We start from the raw sequence: 24,730 nt of genomic DNA on the forward strand, positions 1-24,730 counted from the left end.
CTTGTATCAACTGTAAGTATTTCTGCTACCTTATACAAGTACATACATGAGTATCTTGCATGTATCATTTCTATTTCAGTGCACAGGTAAAAGGAAGATTAAATCAGCTCATACAGCATAGAAGTGATTAAATGGTCTAAAAGTTAAAAGGGACTAATGGTTCCTGCAGTACTAATTTCTACACTGTTTGCAGATTTTTTATAAAAATAGAGACTGATTTTCAGAAGCTTCACAGCACACAAAGAAAATTAAACTAATTTAAATGTTTCTGAAGTTGGACACCTTAGAGATAATCTGTCCAAAAACATTTACAGTTTGGTCAACTATAGGAATATGTCTTAGCTTGGGGCTCATCGCTGGGGTTATCTAGTTGAATTTAAAAAAAAAAAAAAAAAAAAAACCAACCAAAAAACCAATATACTCCTAAGATTGTAACCTGCTTTGTCTAATCCTGGCTGTGAACTGTTGCTTTCTACATAACACTGACTATTCAGTCACTTGGTAATGACACAACTTTATTTTGTGACCGCAAATGACTATTTGTAACATCATGGAGAGGAACTTCTGGGGGAACTGCAAGACAGTAATGTTTGGGTGGAAGGGGACAATGTGGTTGAATGTTCACTCCATGTATTTAGGACTGCATCCTAAACCATATAAATGAGACTGTTAGTACATTTGTGTGTATTATAACCAGAACATTGGAATCTTGGGAGTGACCTGTAGCTTCTTTTTAACCTATAACAGAGTTGAACCATGAAAATCACTGAGAAAAAAATTTTAGATTTAGAAAAATATATCATAATTTTTGCATTAAAAGTAATGGAGATACTTCATTTAATGCTATTTTTCCATCAAATGTGCTGTATTTCTGTTCAGTAAGATGTTATATAATCACTTGTTACTACAATTTGAAAGCAATAATTGACCTGATCAAAATGCATTTATATTTTACCACCAAAAATCCACTGATTTTCAGTGATATCTATTTAGCATCTCATTACAAAAAAACAACCACGTTATATGAATCATTTATATCACCAAAGTGGTAGTGAGAGCAATATAATTCAATTATAAAACCTGGAAACAGTTTAAACACCATTTGAAAGTAAACAGTTACAGTCCCTTATGCCCATGTCTGGGAAGCATCCAAATGGAAGTTAAAGATCCCATGGCATTTTTTCAAAATGAGTAGGAGCTATTCCAATAAGTTGGCCAACATATATTTTCTCAATTAAAAACAGATTTCAGTGTCCAAAGCTATGTGTCAGCAATTGCCGAGCCTATGCCTGTCATGTTTCCAAAACTCTCCACACCATCAGTGAGTATCTAGTCACTCTGCTGAATAATGCTTTTCCAGATGCCACAAGTGGAAAAGGTGAATGTATTTTTAAATATATGAAGCACAGATACATTATCCTATACTGTTATGGAAACAGAAATTATCATTTGAAGCCACATTTAGATCTTTTTGTCATACCAGAAGTGTTAAATATGACTTTGGTGGCCATATGAAACATTTTGATACCACCAGATTGTAAAGTGAACAGAAATCCTATGGAACACACATGCATACACACAAAATAAAGGTAGTAGAAATAATCTCGTATCTGCCATTCCCTAACTTTTACACATTTAATGAGTTAAAAAAAAAGAAAGAAAAAAAGGATTTTTTAACAACTCTTTTTTGTTACTTTTACAGAATTTTCTAGGTTATGTTGTTTAAAGAGAAGGTGGTGACATTTCCTTTATGTACTTTAAAACCTGCATACCCCATATTACCCACCACTCAAGAGCTCAAATCTTCAGTTGCAATACTGAAGCACAAACTCCTATCCCAAGAACTACAAGATTAACTACATTATCTATAGGCAGAACGCTGTTATCCTGAGTTAAAAGAAAGCAGAAAGTCAGGCAATGAGCTTCTAAAGAAAAAGGTATAAACCCTCAGAGGAGAATCAGGCTTTCCAACTCCCCCACTCAACAGATTCCCTAGAGCAATGTCTCAGGCTCCTGCTATTTGGAGTTGAGTCCCCAACTTCATTGTCCAAGTTTTGTTCTTATTTTGCCATATTACCAAACTCTTAAATGATACTATTAAGAAAAGGAAATTAGAAAAAGGCAAAAGCACTTCTTTGGCTAAAGTTATTACTCTTGACTTCCATAGTGCAGCTGAACTACATCTCAAAGTCAGTCAGGCTTGAAAGAAAAACAGAAATATTTTCAGGGAACTTAACTACACAGGCTGACTTCCTAAAAACTGATAGGACAGATTGCAGCTTTTTTTTATGTTTTCTTTTTTTTTTTTTTTTTTTAAATATCAATTTTTCAAGTACCATTTTACACAACTCGGAATCCTATTTAGTTACTATTTCAGAATTCTAGGGTACATGTATTGCTGAAGGATTTATGGAATTGAGAGAAACTGAATGCAACGGAAGCAGAGAGATGAAAACACCTCTTCCCCCAAGAGGATTTGCAGAATTACTTGATGGAAAGTTGAACAAGATGCCTTATTCCTGCATTGCGTAATTACCGTTCTATAACCAGAAGTTACTGCCAGTTGCCAGTGTTATGCAACCCAATGGAAATAATGTTAATCTAGTTAGCATAATATAGTATGTCCTTCCCTGATGCTACTCCCATGGACATGAAATTCGTAATTGGAGCCAGCAGAGTACTGTACAAGTACAAGACTGTGCTTGAGGACAAGTTCACTGCCCTCTTAGAAAAAGTAATAAGTGCTGAATCTTTGTAAGACAGTAGACACAGAGGTGATTCAGGTCTGGAAAAATATTTGATACTTAACCTGGCTGTAGCGCACAACTTACTGAGCTATGACGGTAATGGGGGAAGATGGAGCACACACAAGCTGGTCAATGTACAAAATTAAATGCATTTAAAAATAGGCTTTTACTTTCTCAGATAGGTGTTAACTAACTTGCATTTACCACTGTCACCAACTTGCTCTTCCCCACACCATCCTCCCATCCTGAACTGCTCAGTAGTACCACCAGCGGCCATCCCCACTTGAACTTCCGATAAAATTAAAGGATGTCAGACATGGCATTTACTACAGTCGACTAATTTCAAAATCATAAGAGAGAGAGAAAGGGAGGGAGAAATTGCATTACCACAAAATACTTCTGCCACAAGTTCTGTAACTCAGAAAACTTCTAAATTTAGACTTGCAGTTCAGGCAGTTGAACTGCTATTTTTAATCCAATTTTTAAAACTGCAGGACATTATTAGAAAAATTCTTCTAAAAATGTACACTTATCTGAATTTAAATTCACCCTACTCCAACAAAAGACTACATGAACTCTGTGATTTCAGTAACCTATACTATTAGCATTCATATTTTTCCAAGGCAAAATACAAGACTAAGCCAGATTTTAAAAGCAATTAAGAAGATATAAATGTTGTGTGCTGCAAGGGCACAGTACTCAAAAGACCAGAGTCCTGGCAACTATCATAATCCTTTTGAAATTGTTCATATTAAGATTAAAGATCACTTTGTTCCTCTATTCCCACAACTAGTTGGTATGGTAAAAAGATCAGTCCCCTAGTTTTATATGTAACATCTTTAACATTTGCTCTCCTTTCTGTGCATGTGATTAAATGTAACATTTTGAAATCCCAAAGTTCTGAGAAAAACATAAATCCTTGTCCACAGCTGCTGTTTGACTCTGGAAACACATGCATTTTCTTTTCAAGCATCTACCATCAAAAAATCCCGAAGGACTTGAACTGGAGAACACCTGCATCTCTTCATTTAGTTCCAATAACAGAGTCTAAACTTCAAAATTACAAAAATAGATGCTATGTTCAGCTGCAGTTACATTCTGCCCCTAATTCCCGTGAACAAAAATGCTAAGAGCATGAAATCATTCAGGCAAGCTCTGTCATCGAGAGGATAAGATTTTTTGCACCAGAAGCCCAGTGGGAACTTGATAGAAAACTGGCAACAATTACAGATAAAGTACATAGTGAAATCCTCGGGGAGAGGAAAGGAAATGTAATAAGATAGATGGGTATAATTTTTACACATTTATGCCCAAACCACAAATGTGAATTGTCTTTAATTACTCCAATATATTAAGCATTTTTACTCATTCATTGTGTCAAATCTTTCCAAAATACTTCAAATTAGTTTATGAATTCTCTTTTACAAGGTGTCTTTTATTTACTAGCACAAGCACTCACATAAATTAGCACTGAGAACTTAAAAAACATCATTGTTCCAGCTTTAAAATCCAGACTTTGCAGTATCCCCAGTCTAAGCAGTCAAAATTAAAAAAAAAAAAAAAAAAAAAAAAAAAGTCAAGGAGAGGCTTCCTTAACTGCAAGAAAGAGGGAGTTGGGGGCATATATAGGTATGTATGCATAAAAACAAACATAGGTAAAATCTCTGACCTCCTTTCAAATAAATTCTAACAGATAAAAAATCAGCTGGTTTATTATAGGAAAAAAAATAATGTTCTTCCTGGTACAACATTTATGGCACTTTTTTCATGTTTGAAGTATGATTTCTGCAGTCTTAAAAATATTTTCACTTAATTTATTTTCTTCCTTTGGGGTTGGGGGGGAGAGAGAATGGAGTGATCTCATCTAAACTTACAAAATATTGACAGTGGAGAAAAAAAACCCCAAAATCTTTGGAAGTTCGAGAAAAATGTAACTTAAATGAGAAATACCAACTTTTTCAAGGTTGAATGTTTGCTCTTCAGCCTTCAAGCAGCCTTCACAAACTACAGAAGTCTTCTTACTCTTACTTGGCTCCAGTGGGTACATAAATTTACCACACATGAGCATGATATTAATACAGGTACTTTTGTTTACTCCCTTATTTCACTGCTGCATTACTGAATATTTAAGCTGATCTCAAAGAAAACTTTATTAATTTTATTTTTTATTTTAGTTTCTCTTGATTTATATGTAATAAAGCTCTCCATACACCCACTCTGCACACACTCCCAATTATTCAGTATAGCAAACCAAACAGAGTTTAATCAGCTCACTTCATCTATTCAACAGCTGCTCATAATTAAATACTAACACCAGCATTCATTTTGAAATCTCCCTATTTCTCTCAAAGGCCAGGTGAAACAAACAAGGTCTGCAGCTTGCTCCGAGGGTTAATAAAGCCAGGTTTTTTTCAGAGAAGCAGTAAGAAGACCTTCCCAAGCCCTGGGGTAATGGAATAATCTCCTCTCTTGTATTTATTTTATATACTGCAGTCTAGATAAAAACTGGGGAGCATATCCACTGATTTTTACAACTATGCACAGAGATACCTGGGGCAGTTTTTCATACAACGGAAGTGTCTAAAATTAAAAGCACCAGCATGCAGACTTCTATTTAAGGACTAAACAAAATTATATTTCTATTCGCTAACCCTAAACACTTCCTCTGACATAGGTGGATCAGTTTTCCACTGTGCTAATGACACTTTGTGCATGAGTGAAACACTCTTCCTAAATAATCATCAGTATATGCACTTGTTATACATCATACTTTGCCTGTATATGCTATACATCACACACTTAAATGCTGCCCTTTTTAGAATTACATTGTATAGAGTCTTTTCCTTTGCTGATTATACTCAATGCAGTATTGTACTCCTAGAACCACTTTTTTTTTCTCTTCCTCTCAGCAGCAGCAAGTGAAATAGCAAGAAATAAAATACCAGTGTAAAATGCTTTATCACTCAAATTGTAAATACACCCTCAATCTTTGCAGGGCCACCTACAGACAAGCAGTAAAAGGAAGCTGCACAACTGTCCTGGTCACCCTGGTTCATATGTTTCAAGTGGTACAAGACAGTAGACAGCTGCTGACTCAACAAGGAGAGGAGGAGGAGATGTCCCCTACCTGTTCTCCAGGTAAATAAGCCCTGATTTATTCAACAACCTCATGCCATTTGCACAACCTCCTCCTTAGCATTTTATATCCAAACAACTGCTTTGATTTTAGACCAAGTGGTTTTCCATTCAACTTCACGGATGCATAATGAATTAATTAGTGACTCTTCCTTCACTAATTTTTATATAAGCAAAAGATTTTTAGAAGTCACTTACATAGGCATTGTATTGTATTCCAAGATTCTTCCAGAGTACCCAGAAATTCCCCTGCAATTGCTTCTCTTGGTTTGACACACAAAAAGATATTACATCATTCTGTTCTTAACAGGGATGGCTAACTTGCAGCTATTTAGCTTTGTAAATCTCCAATGCACCCCCTGCCCCGCTGCATGGTGTGACCAGGAGCTCCACTGACATTGAGTTTGCAAAGTTTTCTAAATCCTTGTATGTGGGGAGAAGTAAACTGAGTTTATCTGTTTGTCTGGGTGACAACTTATCCAATCCCACCAAACTGGAACTGCTGTCCCTCTTAGCTCTTTTGAGAAATCATGGATGTATTTTGAGAGCATCAGCTACACAGCTATTTGTATGCATACTTTGTAGAGTTGGCAGACTTGGCCAACCCTGGCCTTATCTCCAGCAATCTGATAACACCGAACAATTCTAGATGACTTATCTCTCCTGGGCAGCTTTTTTCATTCTTTCTACAAGCAGGTTTCACTACTCTCTTCAATCTTCTCTGTAGTCCAAATTCCTATTCCAGAACATCATATCTAACATTATTAAGATAAATTGCTCAAATACACAACTTCAATACTGCACAATCATCTCCAGTAGTACAGCTTTAAACAACACTTTTATTCTCCTGAGGCATAAGTTGAATTTGCTGTCAAATTATCCAGTATAGCTTTCTTAATTCCCAGAAGTGACTGCAACTGACAGCAAAAGCATTTTTATGCTATACTTCATATTTTCTCTCCATGTTTTCACAGTCATAATGGAGAGGATACCCCTATCTCCTGCATTAAATTGCCTCAGTTCCTTCAGCAAGTATTTGAAAGCAAAGGCTTTAATTAACTCCCTCATTCTTTGTATAGAACCTGAGATGATTTAAACATTAATGTTTCCTAGTTTAGTTTATATATATAAAAAAACCCGACAAAAACTAACAAATCATTTGCAGTACACTATTCTTCACGTTTACTGGGACCAAAGCTTTAACACATCAGTCAGCTTTTCCTTCTCATTTGCCATCAGTCACAGGTGCCACCTTACACATCTAGAGAAGCAGAGCTAGAGTCTGAGCATGCAGGTTAGTGACTACCACTGAGTACATAGAATCAATGCAACTTTCCTGAGGCACTGGGCGGGGGGGGGGAAGGCAGATGAAGTGTCCAGTGAGTTTTCAATTCTAAAATCTTAGCATTTTAAATGTATTACCATTCATCTACAAAACAGGTACCACAGACACTTGTCTATTACAAACCAATTTTCTGCCTTTCAAAGTCCTGGCATATGAGTCTGGCCAGCACTTCATTTGTCAGTGCCTTAATTCTCGCAGGCATCTCCTGTCACAACCTATCAAGTAGTCTCTACTATCTAATTGGACTATCCATAATACTGATGAGCTAAAATGTATGTGATCACTGTGACCTGCAACAAAAGCAATAATTCTATAATATAGGTAAGTATGCACAGATCCTTTAAAATTTTAAATTTAATTAATATTCTAAGACAAAAATCAGAAAATTAAACTGAAAAGATCCTCAAAAAAAGGCAGAAAATGCAATAATCAATAACAGTAATAAATACTATTATTATGAACATTTAAAAGCTACTTAAGTGAGACAACAGGTGCAACAGATTTGCACTTTTTATAAAAAACGGATCTGAATAATTCAGAGTGTTGAGTCATTAATTCCTTTTCAGCAATGTTTTAGGGGCAGGAATTTAAGATAATTGTTATAAAAACACTGCTGTAAACATTTCCAACATGACGCTCTCCAAGAAACATACAAGTATGGTTACTGAAAAAATAACCTGACAACTGCTGGAGTGCATAGTGCTCACAAATATTTACTTTACATAAGATTCAAGTGTTGCTTACATATGCACATAAAAATTACAAAGATGGTAATAAATTCACTGTTACTTTTCAGACTAATAACATTCAATAACCATTACACATGAAAAAAATTAGAGGAAAAAAAAGCACAATTTTCAGTTTATTTTTGTGTTTCATAATATTGGGGTCAGCTAATTCTTTTGCTTTCCTTAAACTATATGCTTTTGGGTTTGTTCCCCCTCCATTTGATTCCACTCTAAGCATGGCAACAGGATAAACTTCTAAAAACACGAAAGCATGATTTTTAAAATGCGCCATACTGACAGCAAAACCTAGATCCATGTGTATTTTACAAACTATATTATAGTTATTTTAAACTAGATACATTTCAAAATTGTCGGTGTTGCTTAAAATAGACCCATGTTTTGTTTAAAGCCCACAGAAACCATAAGAATGTCAGGTAAGAGTACTTATGCCCACAAAGTCCACAACACCCTTTAAATTTATCCAAGCAACTCTCTGAAAACATTAACTTGTTTCTCATTTAAATCCACCACAACACCAAACTTGATGACATCAAATGTGTGCTCTGTAGCATTTTAAAAATCACCTCTTCATTATTAAGAAATTTTATGATAAACAAATTCTTAATTTATTTATAAATTATGCTGCAAATTTATATGAACCATTTTGAATGCAGTATGTAAATTTCTGTATAAGAATCTCAACCCAATAGATAAAGGGAAGAAAAAACAAAACTAATATTTTCAACATGGATCCTGCCCCCCTCCCCAAGTTTACAAAAGGTTCTGTATAAATAATTTAAAAGCCAACCAAAGTCAATGAAGCATTCCTCATTGAAGAAGACATACATCAAAATCCTTTTAGCTTTTGTGTCTCACAGTGAGCTAAAGTTATAATGTGTGCAGTATGTGAAAAAGATACTTTGGCATTTGGCACATTTTATATCAAGCCCCTCTTTTGAAAATTACATTGGATAGGAAAAATGTAACGTGATACCAGCTTAGCAAGAGTCTTGCACTTACCAGAATTGTGGCAGTAGTCCATATACTGTGGAATTTGGATTGTAAAGGCTACCAAATCTGGAGCTAAGAGAGATTCTGGCTTTCTACTCTCATTGAGCCATTTACTGCTGTGTAAGTCTCTGGTGTCAGAAGGGCCTTGAATTAAAGGAATCAGCTTCTCTTTTCCACAGTCACCTAAGACAAAGATTAGACTCCTTACAGCTTTTACCGTAACAAGATAGATTTTCAACACATACACATTCACTAGTCCAAAGAGAACAGCTATTAACATTGTAAATACAGAAGAGGAAATAGAAAGAGCAATCTCATATAAACTGTTAAACAACTTCCTCAATGTTATCTTGTAAAATGTCTTTACATCCAGGCAGATTTCAAATTAAGTAATCAATTCTCTTTGAAATAGTAATTCCATCCCAACTTTATAACATAATATCTTTAAAAATCACCATGAACTCAATTTTTAATGTTCTTGACATTAGCTGCCTTTATATATGAAGACATCATAGACATTGATAGGAAAAGTTCCTGCATGCTCTTCAAGAAAAATTCTGTTAAAGAAATTTAAAAACTATTTATCACATAGCCCTCAAAAACTTCAAAAGCAAGATACATGCTTCTAGTATTAATGGAAAATGAAACATTAAACAACAGAATACATCAAAATGATGCTACAAATAAAGCAAAATGCAAATATTCTGTGTAATATGAAAATGCAGAGTTATTCCAGTTTCTTCAGTGCTTTTAGATTAATATTTGTCTCAGCAGGCCAAAAAAAAAGAATCTTTATTTTTTTATTCAGTGTAAAAATTGACTGTACTGGGGCCAGACTGGATCATCCTGGCACACTTAACAATAATAATAAAAACCCCAAAACAGAATACAAAAAAACCTCTCTGATTCATAGGAACAATGAGTAAATTCTTGTTTCAGTAACTCTCCTTGTAAAAAGCAAGGCCAATTCTCCTATACAGGCAATAAAGTTTTACATGGTCCAGCTGCACATACCTGGGGCTTTGGCACAAATTTTTATTGATCCCACGGTCCCAGAGGCACATTTGACCAATGATGTGCCGCAGTACTTCAATTCAACATTCTGGATTGAACCCTCAAGAGTTGGCAGGGGATTCTTAGATTTCACACCTAATAAAAGAAAACTGCAAATGTACTAGCCTGTTGAATTTAAATATTTTTATATTCCTTCACCAAGGCATTTAAACTTAATTATACTTTAATTATCTACCTTAGATGTTCTTATAGCATTTTTGTTGTGATTCACAGTTTTTAAATGGAAGTGAGAGAATGCTGTATATGGGCATTTTAATACAAAGTAATGCATAAAATATATAAAGATACTGTGAGGAAAACACACAAGGCCACTTAGAAATTGGAATAATAAACATGTATATATACACATACATACACTTTTGTTTTCACTTTATAAGTGCCACCTCAACTATTCTCTTTCATGTTTTTATTATGACCCTTTCATTTCAGGATCTTAAAATGACTAAGTGTTTTCAGCTTACATTTAGACGACAACATTTTACTCGGTAGCAATGTAAAGCATTAAATCCATGCAGCTGAACGGCACAGAAAGCCAATGGCACACTTGCCATTTTTCAATGGAAACTGGAGTTCAAACCTTGCCTTAGGTCAAAAGTGGAAATAAGTTTTGGTGGTCTTTCTTCAGCCCCCATTTGTGCACACCAGAAAACTACCGCACCGGTTAGAAGAAATTGGTGCTATTGGCAGTCACTTCTGAAGAGCTGCCTAGAAGCATGGCGGCAGCGGCAGGGGATCTTACAAGTCAGGACTGAGATATGTTGGCAGAGCTTCAGGGCAGCCCCCAAACAGCCCCAGAGCATGGGTGGAGGAAGCCAGCCCTCCTATTCTGTATAGCGCTGCCTATCAGAAGAAAATACATAAATTTACTTGCAAATTGGAAATAAATAGTTTCAACACCTGTAAGAAGTATGAAAGGAAAAACTAACAGAAGTTACCATTTTTTATGGGTTTTTTCCCCTCGTGCAAAAGTGACTTGGAATTTGTCAGTTAAAATTGGCGAGCAGCTTGTTAATTATGCAAACATTAGTATAATTATGGAACTGTTTCCTCGCATATGTAACATAGAATTTGTTCCAAAATCCATAATTATGCAAGGAAAGTATTATGGAATATCAGGTAAAAAAAACAATTTTAAAGCATTTTGATATGTGTGTCAAGATTATACACATTAAAGAAAATATATTTTCTACAGAATTAAACTCAGTAGTTTTTTTGCACAATCTCCTAAAGACTTATCCCAAAGAACAACCTTTAATATATAATAACTAGTAAACAAAAATTCCTAAAAAATGATAGGAAACAGAAGATTTAGGATTAAACCTGGTAATTGTGCTTACTTCACTGTGCCTATTCCAGTTCCTAAACATTGAAGTGTATTTGGTAGTGCATATAAAATCATTTGGTAAGCAGACTTCTTGACATATATTTATTTAAGTTTTGTTCTGCTAAGACATTAAAATAATTTTTTAATAAAAAGTACTTTCCAAGGTAGGAAGAGAAAAGCAGCATACGAAGAGACACATGGCATTTAGTAAACCAGACTGACATGTGAAAGTAGGTTCCACATTCTGTGCATACTTTGTTATCAAAATTTAGCCTGTCTTTTGTGTTCGAGGTATGCCCAGCCTTTTCCCAATTTGTGATTCAGGAGGGCTTCAGGCTCAAAGAATGCTCACTGCAACCCATTTGTGCGCCTGCCACTAACAACACCCCATCAGTTCTCAGTCTGAAAGATCAGCTACCGGTTTTAGTCTTGTGAATACACCCTCATTCCCAGTCTTGCCCAGGGTAAGCCTCTTTTAAAGCTGAAAATCCTCTTTGATCTAAGGTGTAGTATCAGACACAACACATGAATTTGTCAAAAGCTGAGAGGGTATCTTTAGGCATCTCCTAGTCTTGGCTCTGCCTCCTTGTACCTCCTATAAACTTGTGCAAATAGAGGCTATTGTGTTGAAAAGAAAAAAGAAAAGAAAAAAGAAAAAAAAAGTATGTTTTTCCATGTCTTCTGCCTATTCCAAAACAAAGATTATAAAATACTGTTAGTAGCAGCCAAGATTACAGTCAAAGCAAAACACATTTGAGTTCATAATTTGACCCCCATCTTTCAAGTCTTCTCAAAACTGGTAGCTTCTTGCTGTTCCCATCTTTCAGCAAGTCTTTTATGCTTCAAAATACAAGGTGTGATGTCCAATACATTTCTCTCACTTCACTATGGAAGATCAACTACTTTTAAAACCAAGTATTTTCCATCAGGGAGTCCGCTTTTAGATGCATTACCCTGGACAACCTCTCTGCATTAAGACTAAAACTTTCCATGTTAGTTACATGCATAACTTGAATTTTGGTTTAGTATCATATTTGAAAACAAGGAACCAGGTTCCAGGTGATCATGCTCCCTATTTGTTTCTATTCACTCCTATTCCCTCACCAAATAACTTCTGGAATCGTTGAATTTCAACAAGATATGGCAGCGTTACTGAAGACATTTATTTCCTACAATCTTCATAAAAACGTGGGTATATTTGTCCTGTTACCTGACCAGTCAGCATATGCATCACAGTCAGCAAAGCATAGCTCAAACTAGCCAGTGCACTGTTTTTCACCCAGCCAGTAGTTAGGGATCATGATGGGAAGCTAGGAAAGCTGAATGGCTTGACTTTTAAGAAACCCACAAACCCTTAATACGTGATCATATAATTAACAATTATATTTTAATGCATACGAAGAAGTAACTGATAGCAGTAAATAAGCTATTTCTTTCTGGAACACCTGTTAGAGGGATAGGATGAACACCTCAATTGTTTTCAACTATTTGAAAAGAAGATAGAAGAGTATTAGGAAAACATAGCATAATCATGCTTCTCCTTTTCTACGTTGCTTTGACATCAAATGGCATCATCATCCTGCTCCCAGTTTTAACAGCTGATAACCACAGCACACGACAGTAATCAAGGAGAAGTTGCAAGAAATATTAATTCTGTTCAGGTTGCACAACTTGGGACAGGGGGATACTCAGAAAACCCATTTATTAAATATTAAAATCCTATACAGAGCCTACAGTAAGGAATAAGGAACTTAGGATGTCTAACTAGACTTTCATCACAGACAAAAATCACCTGAACGTAAGGTGATTCCCCTTACTCAATTACAAGTCTCTTTTTCAAAGTACAGAAAGTTTAGAGACTTTTGGTGAACCATTTATAATGAATAGGCTTAATATAGGGAAACAGCACATTTTCTTCAGTCTCTGAAAATTTTTGGAAATGATGAACCATCCCTCAAACTGCTCAAATTGGCAAGGTGCTCTATAAGAATAAAGCAGCCTTGTTTCCTACGTATGCTTCTGACTATCTGTAGCTTCCATCCTTGTAACTTTAGTTCTTCCCAAATATTCTCCCTTATTATCTCTTTCATCATGATAGTATCATTATAAAATCAAAGTCTCAACAGTTGTACACATAGCTAAAATATTTCTTAAATACCTACTTCAGCAAACAAATGTTTAATCAAGTGAAGACTGGGGCTTCCTTCCCTCTCCTCAATGTTTATAAACTTTTTAGAAGTAGTGTCTTCTCACAGGGTTGATTGAGCAGGAAAATGTTAAAACTCCTAGACAAGAAATGCTTCATGCCTCCAAATACTAACTCAAATTCAGTATGGAGACAAACACTCCACAGGATTTGAATTAAGACATTGAGCATGAATTCAAAGAGGAACTAGGGAAACTAAATCTATCATTGCCCAACAGCAACATTATCCAAATTCAACGTCCTGCAAATGAAACATGAGAAAGGCTTATTTCTAAGGTGCAAGACAACAAAGTAGAATTTGTGCTGTACTCGCTCTGGAATCATGCTTTGAAAAGCAGCACTGTGATTTACTTGACTTTGTTGCGTGGTGGAGTCAAAATTGGAGAACAGAGCAACCATGTTTGTTTTTCAGTACACCTCACATTTTCTTTAGTTAATTTATTATTTTCATCAAGAACATGGTAATCAAAGACTTTATGGAGATAGAGACACACATATACCTGTCTCCACCAAATATAATCTATGGCTGCTTCCAGATAAAAATGATGATTTTCTAGTTGTGTGATTTTTGTACTGGAAACATCTCGCCCATTGTAGAACTACTTGCAGTAAAAATCAAGTGTTTCCTTCCTGATATGTAACCCTGTTTATACTTGGTGATCAAACAATCTGTTTTAGCTGAATCACTCTTATCACACATAGAATAGAACACATCACCACAGACCTAAAAAACTGTTCTTTCCGTACTGCAGAACCCCAAAATAGGCAGAAAGGTTTTCTAACTTAAAATCTACTATGCCTTGACAATTTACACTTTGTGCACACAAACTCACTTTAATTTCAACTCCAAGCCTAAAGAGCCATTCTGTTCTAGAAACATGCACAGAAGTATCACACCATCGAGGAAGGTTCTCCCACACTTTAAAGCAGGCATTCACATCCTCCCCCCAAACTTTTCTGGTCATAGCTTTAATCCTCTCCAGGTACATAACCCAACTACGCAGCTTGCCCCAAGTCCCTACATTCAATGACATTCTATGTGCAAGCAGGAGGGAATCAAATATCTAAAGGCAGGTCACAATTGTGTCTTTATAGATCAGCCCAGGATTTCTGCTAACAAGCCTATTAATGCTAGGCAATCATTTAATTTTAGACCTGTTTAAAAAAAGTTACCTAACTAGTGATTTTACCAATGGCCTATACATCTTCTACCAATCCATTTGTAGTAAGGTGAATTTGCAATGATTAATGGAAAACCAAGAGACAAAATCTAAACTTATCAATAGAAAATGCAGGAAACCAGCAAAAGAGGTATGTTACTGATTCTGAGGACTAGAGTCAGGACTATGTGCCGCCAAATCCCTGAAATACAATAAATAATTCTTTAGAAAGATCATAAAAGAGAGAACTGCAAAGTATGAAATAGGAAATGAATAAGGCATGACTAAAACTTCCAGAAGCAGCTCCACATGAATTCTCCCCATATTTAGGTTATGGCCTCAGAAGGAAAAATTTCAATATTTAAAGCGTTAAGTACCAGTAAACCATGCTTTGGCAACATGATATAGTAAAAGACTGTCACATACATGTCAAAATGATTTCAAACTCAGTAAAAAGACAAATCCATGAATAAAAGCAAGGAGCTATTAACCAAATGAAATAACATTTAGGCCTAAGTCTTACTGGAATCAAGAAAAAATGTCCAATTATTTTCACAGAAATATATATTTAAGTTTTACATGACTGACACAGAGAAGCTAGTAAACAAATCAAAGCATAAGAGAAACCTCATTTCTTTCATGAGAGATACTCATTTGTGTGCAGTCCCTGCTTAAGCAGTGCCCTCACTGAGAACTTCTGAAAGTCTGTACTGAACTTGGTTAGAGACGGCACTTCTGAGGAACTTGAAGACCAACTTGAAAACCAAACTTAATTCCTTCCTCCTTGCAGTACAAACATAATAGAAGCCACAACGACCAGCTCTAGCTGGCATTGGCCCTACTTCTCACATTCAAAGCATTGGGGGAGCATGAGCTTTCATGTTCTTCCTTGCAGTAAAACAGCAGCAGTGTAGGAACTTCAACTTGTTTGATCACTGTGCCTCCTTGCACACAACACCTGAAAACACTGGGGGGTTTGCGTTTGGGGTATTTTCTCTTCCTTTTTTTTTTTTTTTTTTTAATTGGAAAAAAGAGAAAAAGAGAGATTTTCTAAAATGTAGAAGCCAGGTTATAAATACTTTCTCAGTTTTTCCTGTAGTAAAACTAAATCTTTGTGATGAAGTTCCCCAAACATCTTTACTGTGTTCACAATTCCACATTTTTAATCTGTCACCATAGTCTGCAGACCACATTTTGCAGCCCTAATATAGACACTCACAGGCTACTATTTTCTTTCTTCTACAAAACAGTAATTCAGGCAGCTTATTTTACGGAGGTGTCAAGAGATTGGTCTATTTTTTTCTAACTCAACTTTATTTAGCATTACTATTGCTATTCTGATCATCATAATTATTTATTTTCTTGTAACTGTGTCAACCAGTTTTCAGTCTATATACCACTATATTCTCAGAAATTACTGTTTCATCCCCACCCACTCCCAAAACCTAACAGGGCAATAACAACAGGATTATAGTAGACTTGTCTTGCCTCTAATGTATGGTGAAGTGGACAGATTTTCTACTGTCTTGAGCTTCTTGTGCCACAGTTCCACACCTAAAAGAAACCTGTCCTAAAAAAAAAAAAAAAAAAAGCAAAGCTCTGCTTTCATTTTCTCTTCAACTACGGTACTCAAAGGAAAATGCATGAAAGGGTGAAAGCAGTTATTGACAGACTGAAATACTCCCTAAAGAAGGTCAAGCTGCTTTCTTTTTGGGCAACAATAACTAAATATTTATCTATGTAAGTATCTACCGTTCTCTTCATCATTACACAGGCTGCAAAAAGCACATATATGCACACACACACAATACAAAAATTAATCTCCTCACATACTTTCAGTATTTTCACAGACAGATTTCAGGGCCAAGCACACAGCCAGTCATACGCTGGTCTTCACTTTGGAGATAAATATTAAAACCTCTGTAACTAACCACTTTAATCCTTAAACTGCCTGTAAACTAATTAAGGCTTCTCTATTTCCTGAACACTAAAACAGACATAGGACCATCATTTAGTAATTGGAGATTTACATATTGCAAAAAAAATTTCCCAGCTTGCTAAAGAACAACAGCATTTCGCCTACAGGGAGAGCCATTTATATCTGGCAAATCCCTGTTGCTACATTCCCGTTTTGAGACTCCACACAACACCCTTCATACAGGTCTCCCCACCTGCCTTAATCCACAAACTTCTTGATTTTTCTAAAATCCTGCTTCAAATGGAGTTAAATAAGAAACCTGTGATTCAAAGACTGAAAACCAATATTGAAGACGTCAGAGAACATTTGGAATAATATGTTTAAGGCATTCTAGGTCAGAGGCACCTTTGAATAATTCCTTATTGATAATCTGTTTTAAGTGATTATCCAGTCAGGTAAAATAATGCTTTAATTTTGAATGCTCATAGAACAACTAAGCATCTATGACTGAAAAAAACCCACTTTTCTGAAAATACAACAGAGCTGGGAAATGTTTCAGAACTCCCTTTACCCACTGTACTAAGGCTGGTCAGCAAACATTCAGGACAAGGACCTGGATTGGATGGATTCAAACAAAAGGACAAGGACCATCCTGAAACATTCTCAGTGTAAGGTACAGAAATACAATCCATACAGTCCAACTGCTGCTCCTTTTGATCTAAACAGCCAACGTTTTGTGAAGGAATACCACCTTCCATCTTTAAACATATATAGTACTGCAAATAGCTCTAAAACCTTGCTGTGAGAAGCGTAGTTTTGGGCAACTTTTTATTATTAACCTCATTATTGCTAACATTCAGGCTATTTAGGCATTGCCAATTATAAACATACCTAATTGAAGCTATTATTTTAGATCTGGCAATGTGACACTGGTCAGGACACAGGATTAAAGTGGCTTTAGTGGCACTGTTCCTGCTGTTGTAAACAGAGGTTCAAAAAGAAGAAAAGGATTGATTTTCTTTTCTGCACAATTCAACAGCTGCATTTCAGATACCCCTGTATCATTGGAGACAAATGGTAGAAGCCCAAGTTAATGCATTAAAACAACTTCTGTCTTCCAAGAAAATGCAGAAAAACTATCAGAATCTGAATTTCTAACTCTTAAAAAGCATGTCCTATCAATCCTCATATCTATACATTGTCAGCAGACAAATGCTAAAAATGACATGGATGCAAATGCTTCCAGAATACAGATAAATAAGAACTTGAGAAACTTTCACCATAAAGTATTTGAAGCAAGATCCTGAAAAAGATGGAGAGAGGAAAGAGCTTACAGTTTCCACCCCTAGCAACACACCCTTTGGTTGGAAGCATGCACTTGCAATCAGTTGCTTCCATCTGAGTCATATAAGCCTCTACCCCTTTCAAATACAGTAGTTTTGCTGTATCTGAGGATAAGTTCAATAGCTCATGCAAAATGTCAACACGTAAAGTATATTAAAACACTTTCTCATTAATATATGCTAATATGATCACCAAAAAAATTTAACTGCATTTTCTGTCCTGAGTTTCTATTAAGTCTAGTTCAAGTTTAATCCAGTACCAGTTCAAATGCCTTATCTTCAAATACGCTAAGTTGCAATATATCTTAGGTTCTGGAATAAAACCTGCATTTTACAACCCTTCTTTTAGTAAAAAGGTGCATAGTAACTAGAGAAAAAGGACATCTACAGCTTTCTAGGACAGCAAAATGTGGGATGAAAGAACAAAGTCTTAGAGAAACCAGAGGTCATCTCAGATCTCATCACCTTCTGTTTCAACTGTGGAGCTCATTTCTCTAAGACACATCTATTTAAATAAGCTATTTGGCAACTATGAAACTAATAAAGCCTGGTTACCTATGAGTTTGTATTCCTTTGCCTCATTCACCAGAGCAGATGCAAACCTTAAGGTGCTATGTAACATACCTACTATGCAAGAGACAAGAAATGCCAGATCTCACCTGGACCTACACATGGTTATGAGCTTCCCTGTAACACACACGACACCTGGTCACCTGCTTGCTGTCAGAGTATCTAATGACTGAAATCTCTCACAAGCTCAATTTGAGAAAATTGCATATAGGACAGAACAGTTATGGACCAGTAAAAAGGTCAACAATTGAGGATTCTAGACCGCAAAGGTTTATAAAAATTCAAAAGAAGGGCAGGTGTGTTCAGTAACAGTATTATCAAAAAAAATAAAGAACTAACATCTAAGGTGTAATCATTAACAGTTTGATTTCCTGAGTTGCTGGGGATGGTAGGGGAAAGCAAAAGAGAACATTAACATCTTTCAGTTAGGAAGTGAAGACAGACAGCAGTTGTGTAGTTAAAAGATGGACAACAGAGGTTGCTGCTGGGAACACTGACTGTTAAGGAGTAGGAAATAGCAGGAAGACAGTAATTCAGACGGGGTGGGTAAGTAAAACATGATAGATATTACATGGAAAAAGATTAAAATACACTATATCAGTATTATCTTGAACAGCCTCCCCATGATTTTCCTTTTCAGGCAGTATATGCTGCTTTAAAGAACAGAAAGATCTGAGGCTACCCCCTCACATAGAGTTTTCCAGGAATATAGATGACAAGATTTCACTTTCTTTAAAAATGAGTTTTGTTTCTAACTGGAGTATCATTCAATCACAGTTTTCTATATGGCACTGCATTTCTTAATGATACCACTGTGCTCCTCCCAGCAACTTAAATATACATTGTTTAGAATATAAACTTAAAACCACAATGCTCTAAGTTTAACAAAAATCTTTTTATTTTCTTTTAAATATTCTATGCAACTACTGAGAACTTAAAGAGAAACAGTACATTTAGTGTCTGGAATGGCACTTTCTTACACCAGGAGAATATTAACCTTTAATCCTTGAAATCATTAAAGAAATGTTTGTAGAAATATTTTTAGCCTCTTTATCTGGTCAAAGTACTGGAAGTTAAGTCGTGTCTGTACAAACCAATCATTTCACCAGCAGTTTTATATTTCTTTAAAGCCTCATATAAAAAGCACCTGCTTAAAGTGAGTAATGGAGTTTTATATTCATTGCACTTAGGAACAGCGTATGTAACCTATTCCGTTTTCCTCCCTTGTGGAATATATTTCAGCTTATATTGCACAGCACATTACCGATGTGTATAAAGACTCTCTGATCAGCAATTTGGACTGCAGACAGCAACCTGCATGAGTACGCTTTTTTCCCCTGCTTAAATACAGTATCCACTTGATTCACCAACACAAATTAAAACCATCCTTTAAAGATGATGATCTCACCTTCACAGTGAATACATGAAGCCCATACATGCTAACACCATAACAATGTCAGGCTACAATCTACACCATATACACTGCACAACCAACAAGCAATACACGTGCTGTCAGCATTATAAAAAAAGATGCTCATATATAATCTTCTCTGGCTAAAGAATACAAAATCTCCATTAGCATGATTAATTTCTGAGAGGTTAAAAATCTTACTGTCTATTAAGATAAAAAAAAGAAGAAAATCCAAATGCAACGGAAGTCCTGTAACATAGCATATATTACAGACACAATTTAATCTTGGAATTAGCATTTTGTCAAAAGAAAGCATGAAAAAGGGTACTTCCACACTATAGCTTATTAAAGCACATGCTTGTGACATACTTCTTTATAGTTGAGAAATTTAAGGAATTCCTTAACTCAACCTCAGCATAAGGTTTCCCTTCAGAGTTATTTACTACTGTATTTTGATAAAAGTATAAACTTGCAATAGCCTAACAATAGGGTTCTTCAGTTATGACAACATTCATATTGGACTCAAGTATGTAATATAGGCATGACCACGTAACAAAAAGAACATACTATTTTTAAGTAAGCTCCTGTTTTTCATTAAAAAAAAAAAAAAAAACCCAATACTGAACTTTGACAGGAGTATTTAAATAATTTCTGTAAATACTTCTGCACAATTAACCAGAATCATACAACTGTATTCATGAATTCATTGTAATATGTATTACCATATTACACACAGAAAGCACATTGATTTCAATGTATTTCAAACAGTGTCCTTAGCAGACTGATTTATCCTCTATGCACAGAATCATACCTTCACAAAAGCAGCTGCTACCTTAAAGTAGACAGTTACTCTTTGCATCTTTTCCCATCCACGTCTCTTTATGTTGGTAAGTTTTAAATAACATGGAAAATAAATTTGCCAGAACAACTTAAACTAAGCATAGAATTACCCATCAATATTATTGCACGTAAGTACTTACTCACTGAACTAAACAGGAAGAAGGACTATATTACATTAGCTTGATTAGTACCTCATGGAATGCTGCAGATGAAGTTTTGAGGTCAAGGCAAGTTTACAGAGCCCATGAGAAGTAGAAGGAATAGATATTCTATAGTCATACATTTGAAGAAGTAATATCTGTGATTGGGGAAGTACAGTTTTCTAACTTACTGTAATTAGGTTAGCACTACAGTAAGCATGTTTGTTATAAATTTTAACTCCGATATACTTTGTACAATACATCTTGATAAATCTACCCAATATTAAAATATCTGAGGAAGAGAGGACTTCAAAGATAAAATGAAATCCTGATAAATCTTCACAGTATCTTAGAATGATATCCAAAGGAGAATTTGAAAACAAAAAAAAAAAGTCAACTTTTTAATACAGAGGAACATTACTATGAACTTACTTTTTACAGTGCTGTTTCTTTTGCCAATTAGATGTCCTTACCAAAATTTCAAATATGTACTGAATGTCCTTATAGGAATTATAGCTCGGCTTAGTTTATAAAAAGGAGGCCTATATGAATGCCAGTTGTATGCTTTTCAACAGAAGGATGTAAACTTATTTAGCAATGTTTTTCTCTTTCATCTTATCTCTAGTTTCTGTGTAGATTTATAATGCTCGTTGTTTCCAATTTTAACAAATCACCTAATGGCAGAAAGGAAAATATGTTAACCTTGGAATTATTTGCAGTTGTAGAAATCCCTTTTGTCTGGCTCATGCAAGGCCTGCAATCTGTTTTAAACACAGATTGTCTGTCTTTTGTCTGACAGCCACCAAGCTGCACAAATTACTTTCTGCCTGTTCACCTGTTTGCAGCTGTGTCTGTAAGCTAAGGATTCTGTAGTTTGACTTGAGCAACCACTCCACGATTGATGACATGTGCTGCTGATAAACTGAGCAATTTGAAGAAATTACTGGCTAAACTTATTGAAAGACATCTGTGCATGAGCTGAGAACTAGAAGCCTTCAATTGTGTGTTTGCAACCTGCAGTGCCGGCAATCTGTTTGAAGTGATACTCTCCTATAAGAGAGCTGGCCCTGACACAAAATAAGTAAAGCATCTTTGCAACATATTTCCTCACACACCAACAGAATTCTGCTCTTTTGGTCTTAAATATACTTCCTAAATAGAGGATATAACAACAATTAAGACTTCCTGTATTCATCTAGCAGAAGTAACTCCTTTTGAAGTGTTTCCATTTTTCACTCAGATTTGGCTTTTTCTGTATTCTTTCTCAGCCTTCTCCACTATATAGACTAGCTCTCAGCAGCTGATGGTAGTATGAGCATCCCACAGGCACACTTACTCTTTTATGTTAGCCAAGAAGACATGCCTTTGCAGTATTATGGGTGTACAGCTCAACTCTTCCTTCCACTTGCAGTACACCATTACGTCTTCAGCTAACTAATATTAACACCTGAAATTTCTGCTCTAAAGTTTAGTAATCAAGAAATTGTATTTCCGAACCTTGTGAATCTGGATAATGTTTGAGCTTCTGGGGGATGTTTGCAGACGTTAATTTTAAGCTCAGGAAGCCCAAGACTGCTATCTCAGGGTAAGCACGTGCATGCACATGTGTGTATGTATGAAATTCTTTAGGTTTATAAAAGCTCCACCAGACTGGTGAGCTGTGTGTGATGGCTAGTCATTTCTAAGCTGTACATCACATTTAGCAAAATAAATTCCTAAGTCATTTGGGACACATTCTATAGTGATATACTTCAATGTTGCTCCCATTTCCTTTGTTCTTACACATTCAGCATAAATGTGTTTCAAGTATACATTGTGACAGAGTAAGTCAAAGCAGAATTCTACACATCTTCAAATGTTTTAGTAGCCCAGAATAACCAACAAATTAAAAACAGCACTAAAATAGCTTGATACAGTAATGAGAAAAAAAAAACGTAATTGAAGTGTTAAGCCTAAAAATGTAACTAAGTGCTTAAAGAACTTCCAACGTGAGTAGTCAGAAGCACAGAAACTGTCCGCTTTCACATCTGCACATTAACCCTCTCCCATCCAAGCCCTCCTTTTATGCATTTAAAAAGGATTAAGTATGCAGTACTTAAGTATTTGCAGTGAACCATCAAACAAACTATTCATTTCACCTTGTTGTCTTTGCAACTAGTTCATACTAAAAGTCAAGGTACTAAAATGATCAAACAATCAAGACTTGTATCTGTGCTATTTGTTAGTTTCATAGCAAATGAAATTAGTGCTTCCATTTTAATTTCTTAAGTATTTGAAGGCAAATATTACCTTTAAAAGTATCTTCACAAGCAAGGTTTACTAACAATGACAATTTTGAAAATACATATCATATTTGATGAAAAATTATCACTGTGCTTAAACACATTTGAAAATAGGAAAGCAAAGCTTTCAAGTTAAGTAGCTATATAAACTGGGCTTTCACATTTCAGAACCAATACACTGGATTCAACGCAGAACTGAAGTGACCTCCCGGAAAAAAGAATATATAGTATAGTGTATATGCATACAATAAATCAAGTCCTGATTATGTGCGGCTAATAACTATACATCACTAATAATAAAACCCTTAAGATACTGTGCTATAGCAGATATCTAAGTAAATACAGTACGTTTTTATCTTTACCCTCTATGCATATTGTGAGTTCGAGCATTTTTAATGTCAGCTTTTATTTTAAAAGAGCTAAGTCGTGAGAACATTCTTATGTACCACTTCATAACTCTGACACCAAGTATGTATAAAAAGATTAGCCTTTATTTGGTATAAAATCAGTTGGCAGTTTTACATCTGTGCAATGCAACATAAATACCCCAGCTGGCATCTCAAGCTCACACACATATGGACTTCAAAACAGAAACTTCCTTATTTGCAGCACTGCCAGGGTAATTTTGTATACTCTGCATACTACAGCTATTTGTCAGGCCTCTGCAGGTGTGCACTGCACATAAACACACAGCTGTAGTCTAGCAAGCCAAGTGTTCCATCAAACACATAAAGGGAGACCTCAGCAGCTGGATTAGTCATCCCTGCAACAGGTCCAGGGAGAACAATATGGGTTAGTATTTTTGGAAAAGCATGGATGGTAAATTTATGATTATGCTGGCCTTACCAAATAACTGCTGGATTGTGTCATTTTTATGCAATGTCTACTTATTAAAGTTTTTGTTAGAATGGCTGGAACAGACTGAATATTTTTTAGTTTTTAATATAAACAATAAGGTAGTTTATGTATAAAATAGTTTATTAAGTGCAAAATGTTAAAAGGTTTTCATGCTAGTGGTTGGTTTTTGACAGATGTTACAATTATTTGCATTGGCTTTAACAGACAAATCACTGGAATCAATTATAGTTAGTATATCATAAAGTTTCTTACTAGTTATATATTATACTTTGTCACATTTACTATAACTACATAGCATTTTTCTATCTCTATGTTTTTTTCTCCAACTGCTTAGTTCACAGGTGAATTCCTAAAAACACTTGACAAAGAAGTGCAGAATAAACACTTTACTGTAACTTGCTTGCTTGTTTAAAGTATGATTTTAATGTTTTAAAAAAAAACAATAAAAATGACTCTCTCAGAACTCTTTGGAAGACCCTAGCATCCACAGAATTTCATGGTGGTCATAAAGATGTTAAAAATATTTTAATAAACCAGAAAAAGCAGTAAGCCTAATTTTATGCAAATTTCCTTTAAGAAACTTCATATGTCAAAAGCAAGAATAAAATGAATCAAAAAGAAAATTAATAAAAATTTTA

General features: G+C 35.3%; 1 protein-coding gene across 10 annotated transcripts in view; it reads right to left on the minus strand.

Annotated features, from left to right (window-relative positions):
• The window catches only part of VPS13B (vacuolar protein sorting 13 homolog B), a 498,323-nt gene that overhangs the window by 328,418 nt on the left and 145,175 nt on the right, over positions 1–24,730 (minus strand). For all 10 annotated transcript variants that reach the window (XM_041123226.1, XM_030011504.2, XM_030011500.2 and 7 more), the window contains 2 exons: positions 9,981–10,115; positions 8,976–9,149 (listed from right to left, as the gene is read on the minus strand). In XM_041123226.1, the coding sequence (XP_040979160.1) occupies positions 8,976–9,149; positions 9,981–10,115 (309 nt within the window). The remainder of the gene's footprint in view (positions 1–8,975; positions 9,150–9,980; positions 10,116–24,730) is intronic.

Source organism: Aquila chrysaetos, chromosome 4 (assembly GCF_900496995.4).
Source record: "Aquila chrysaetos chrysaetos chromosome 4, bAquChr1.4, whole genome shotgun sequence".
In the NCBI taxonomy this organism is placed as follows: domain Eukaryota; kingdom Metazoa; phylum Chordata; class Aves; order Accipitriformes; family Accipitridae; genus Aquila; species Aquila chrysaetos.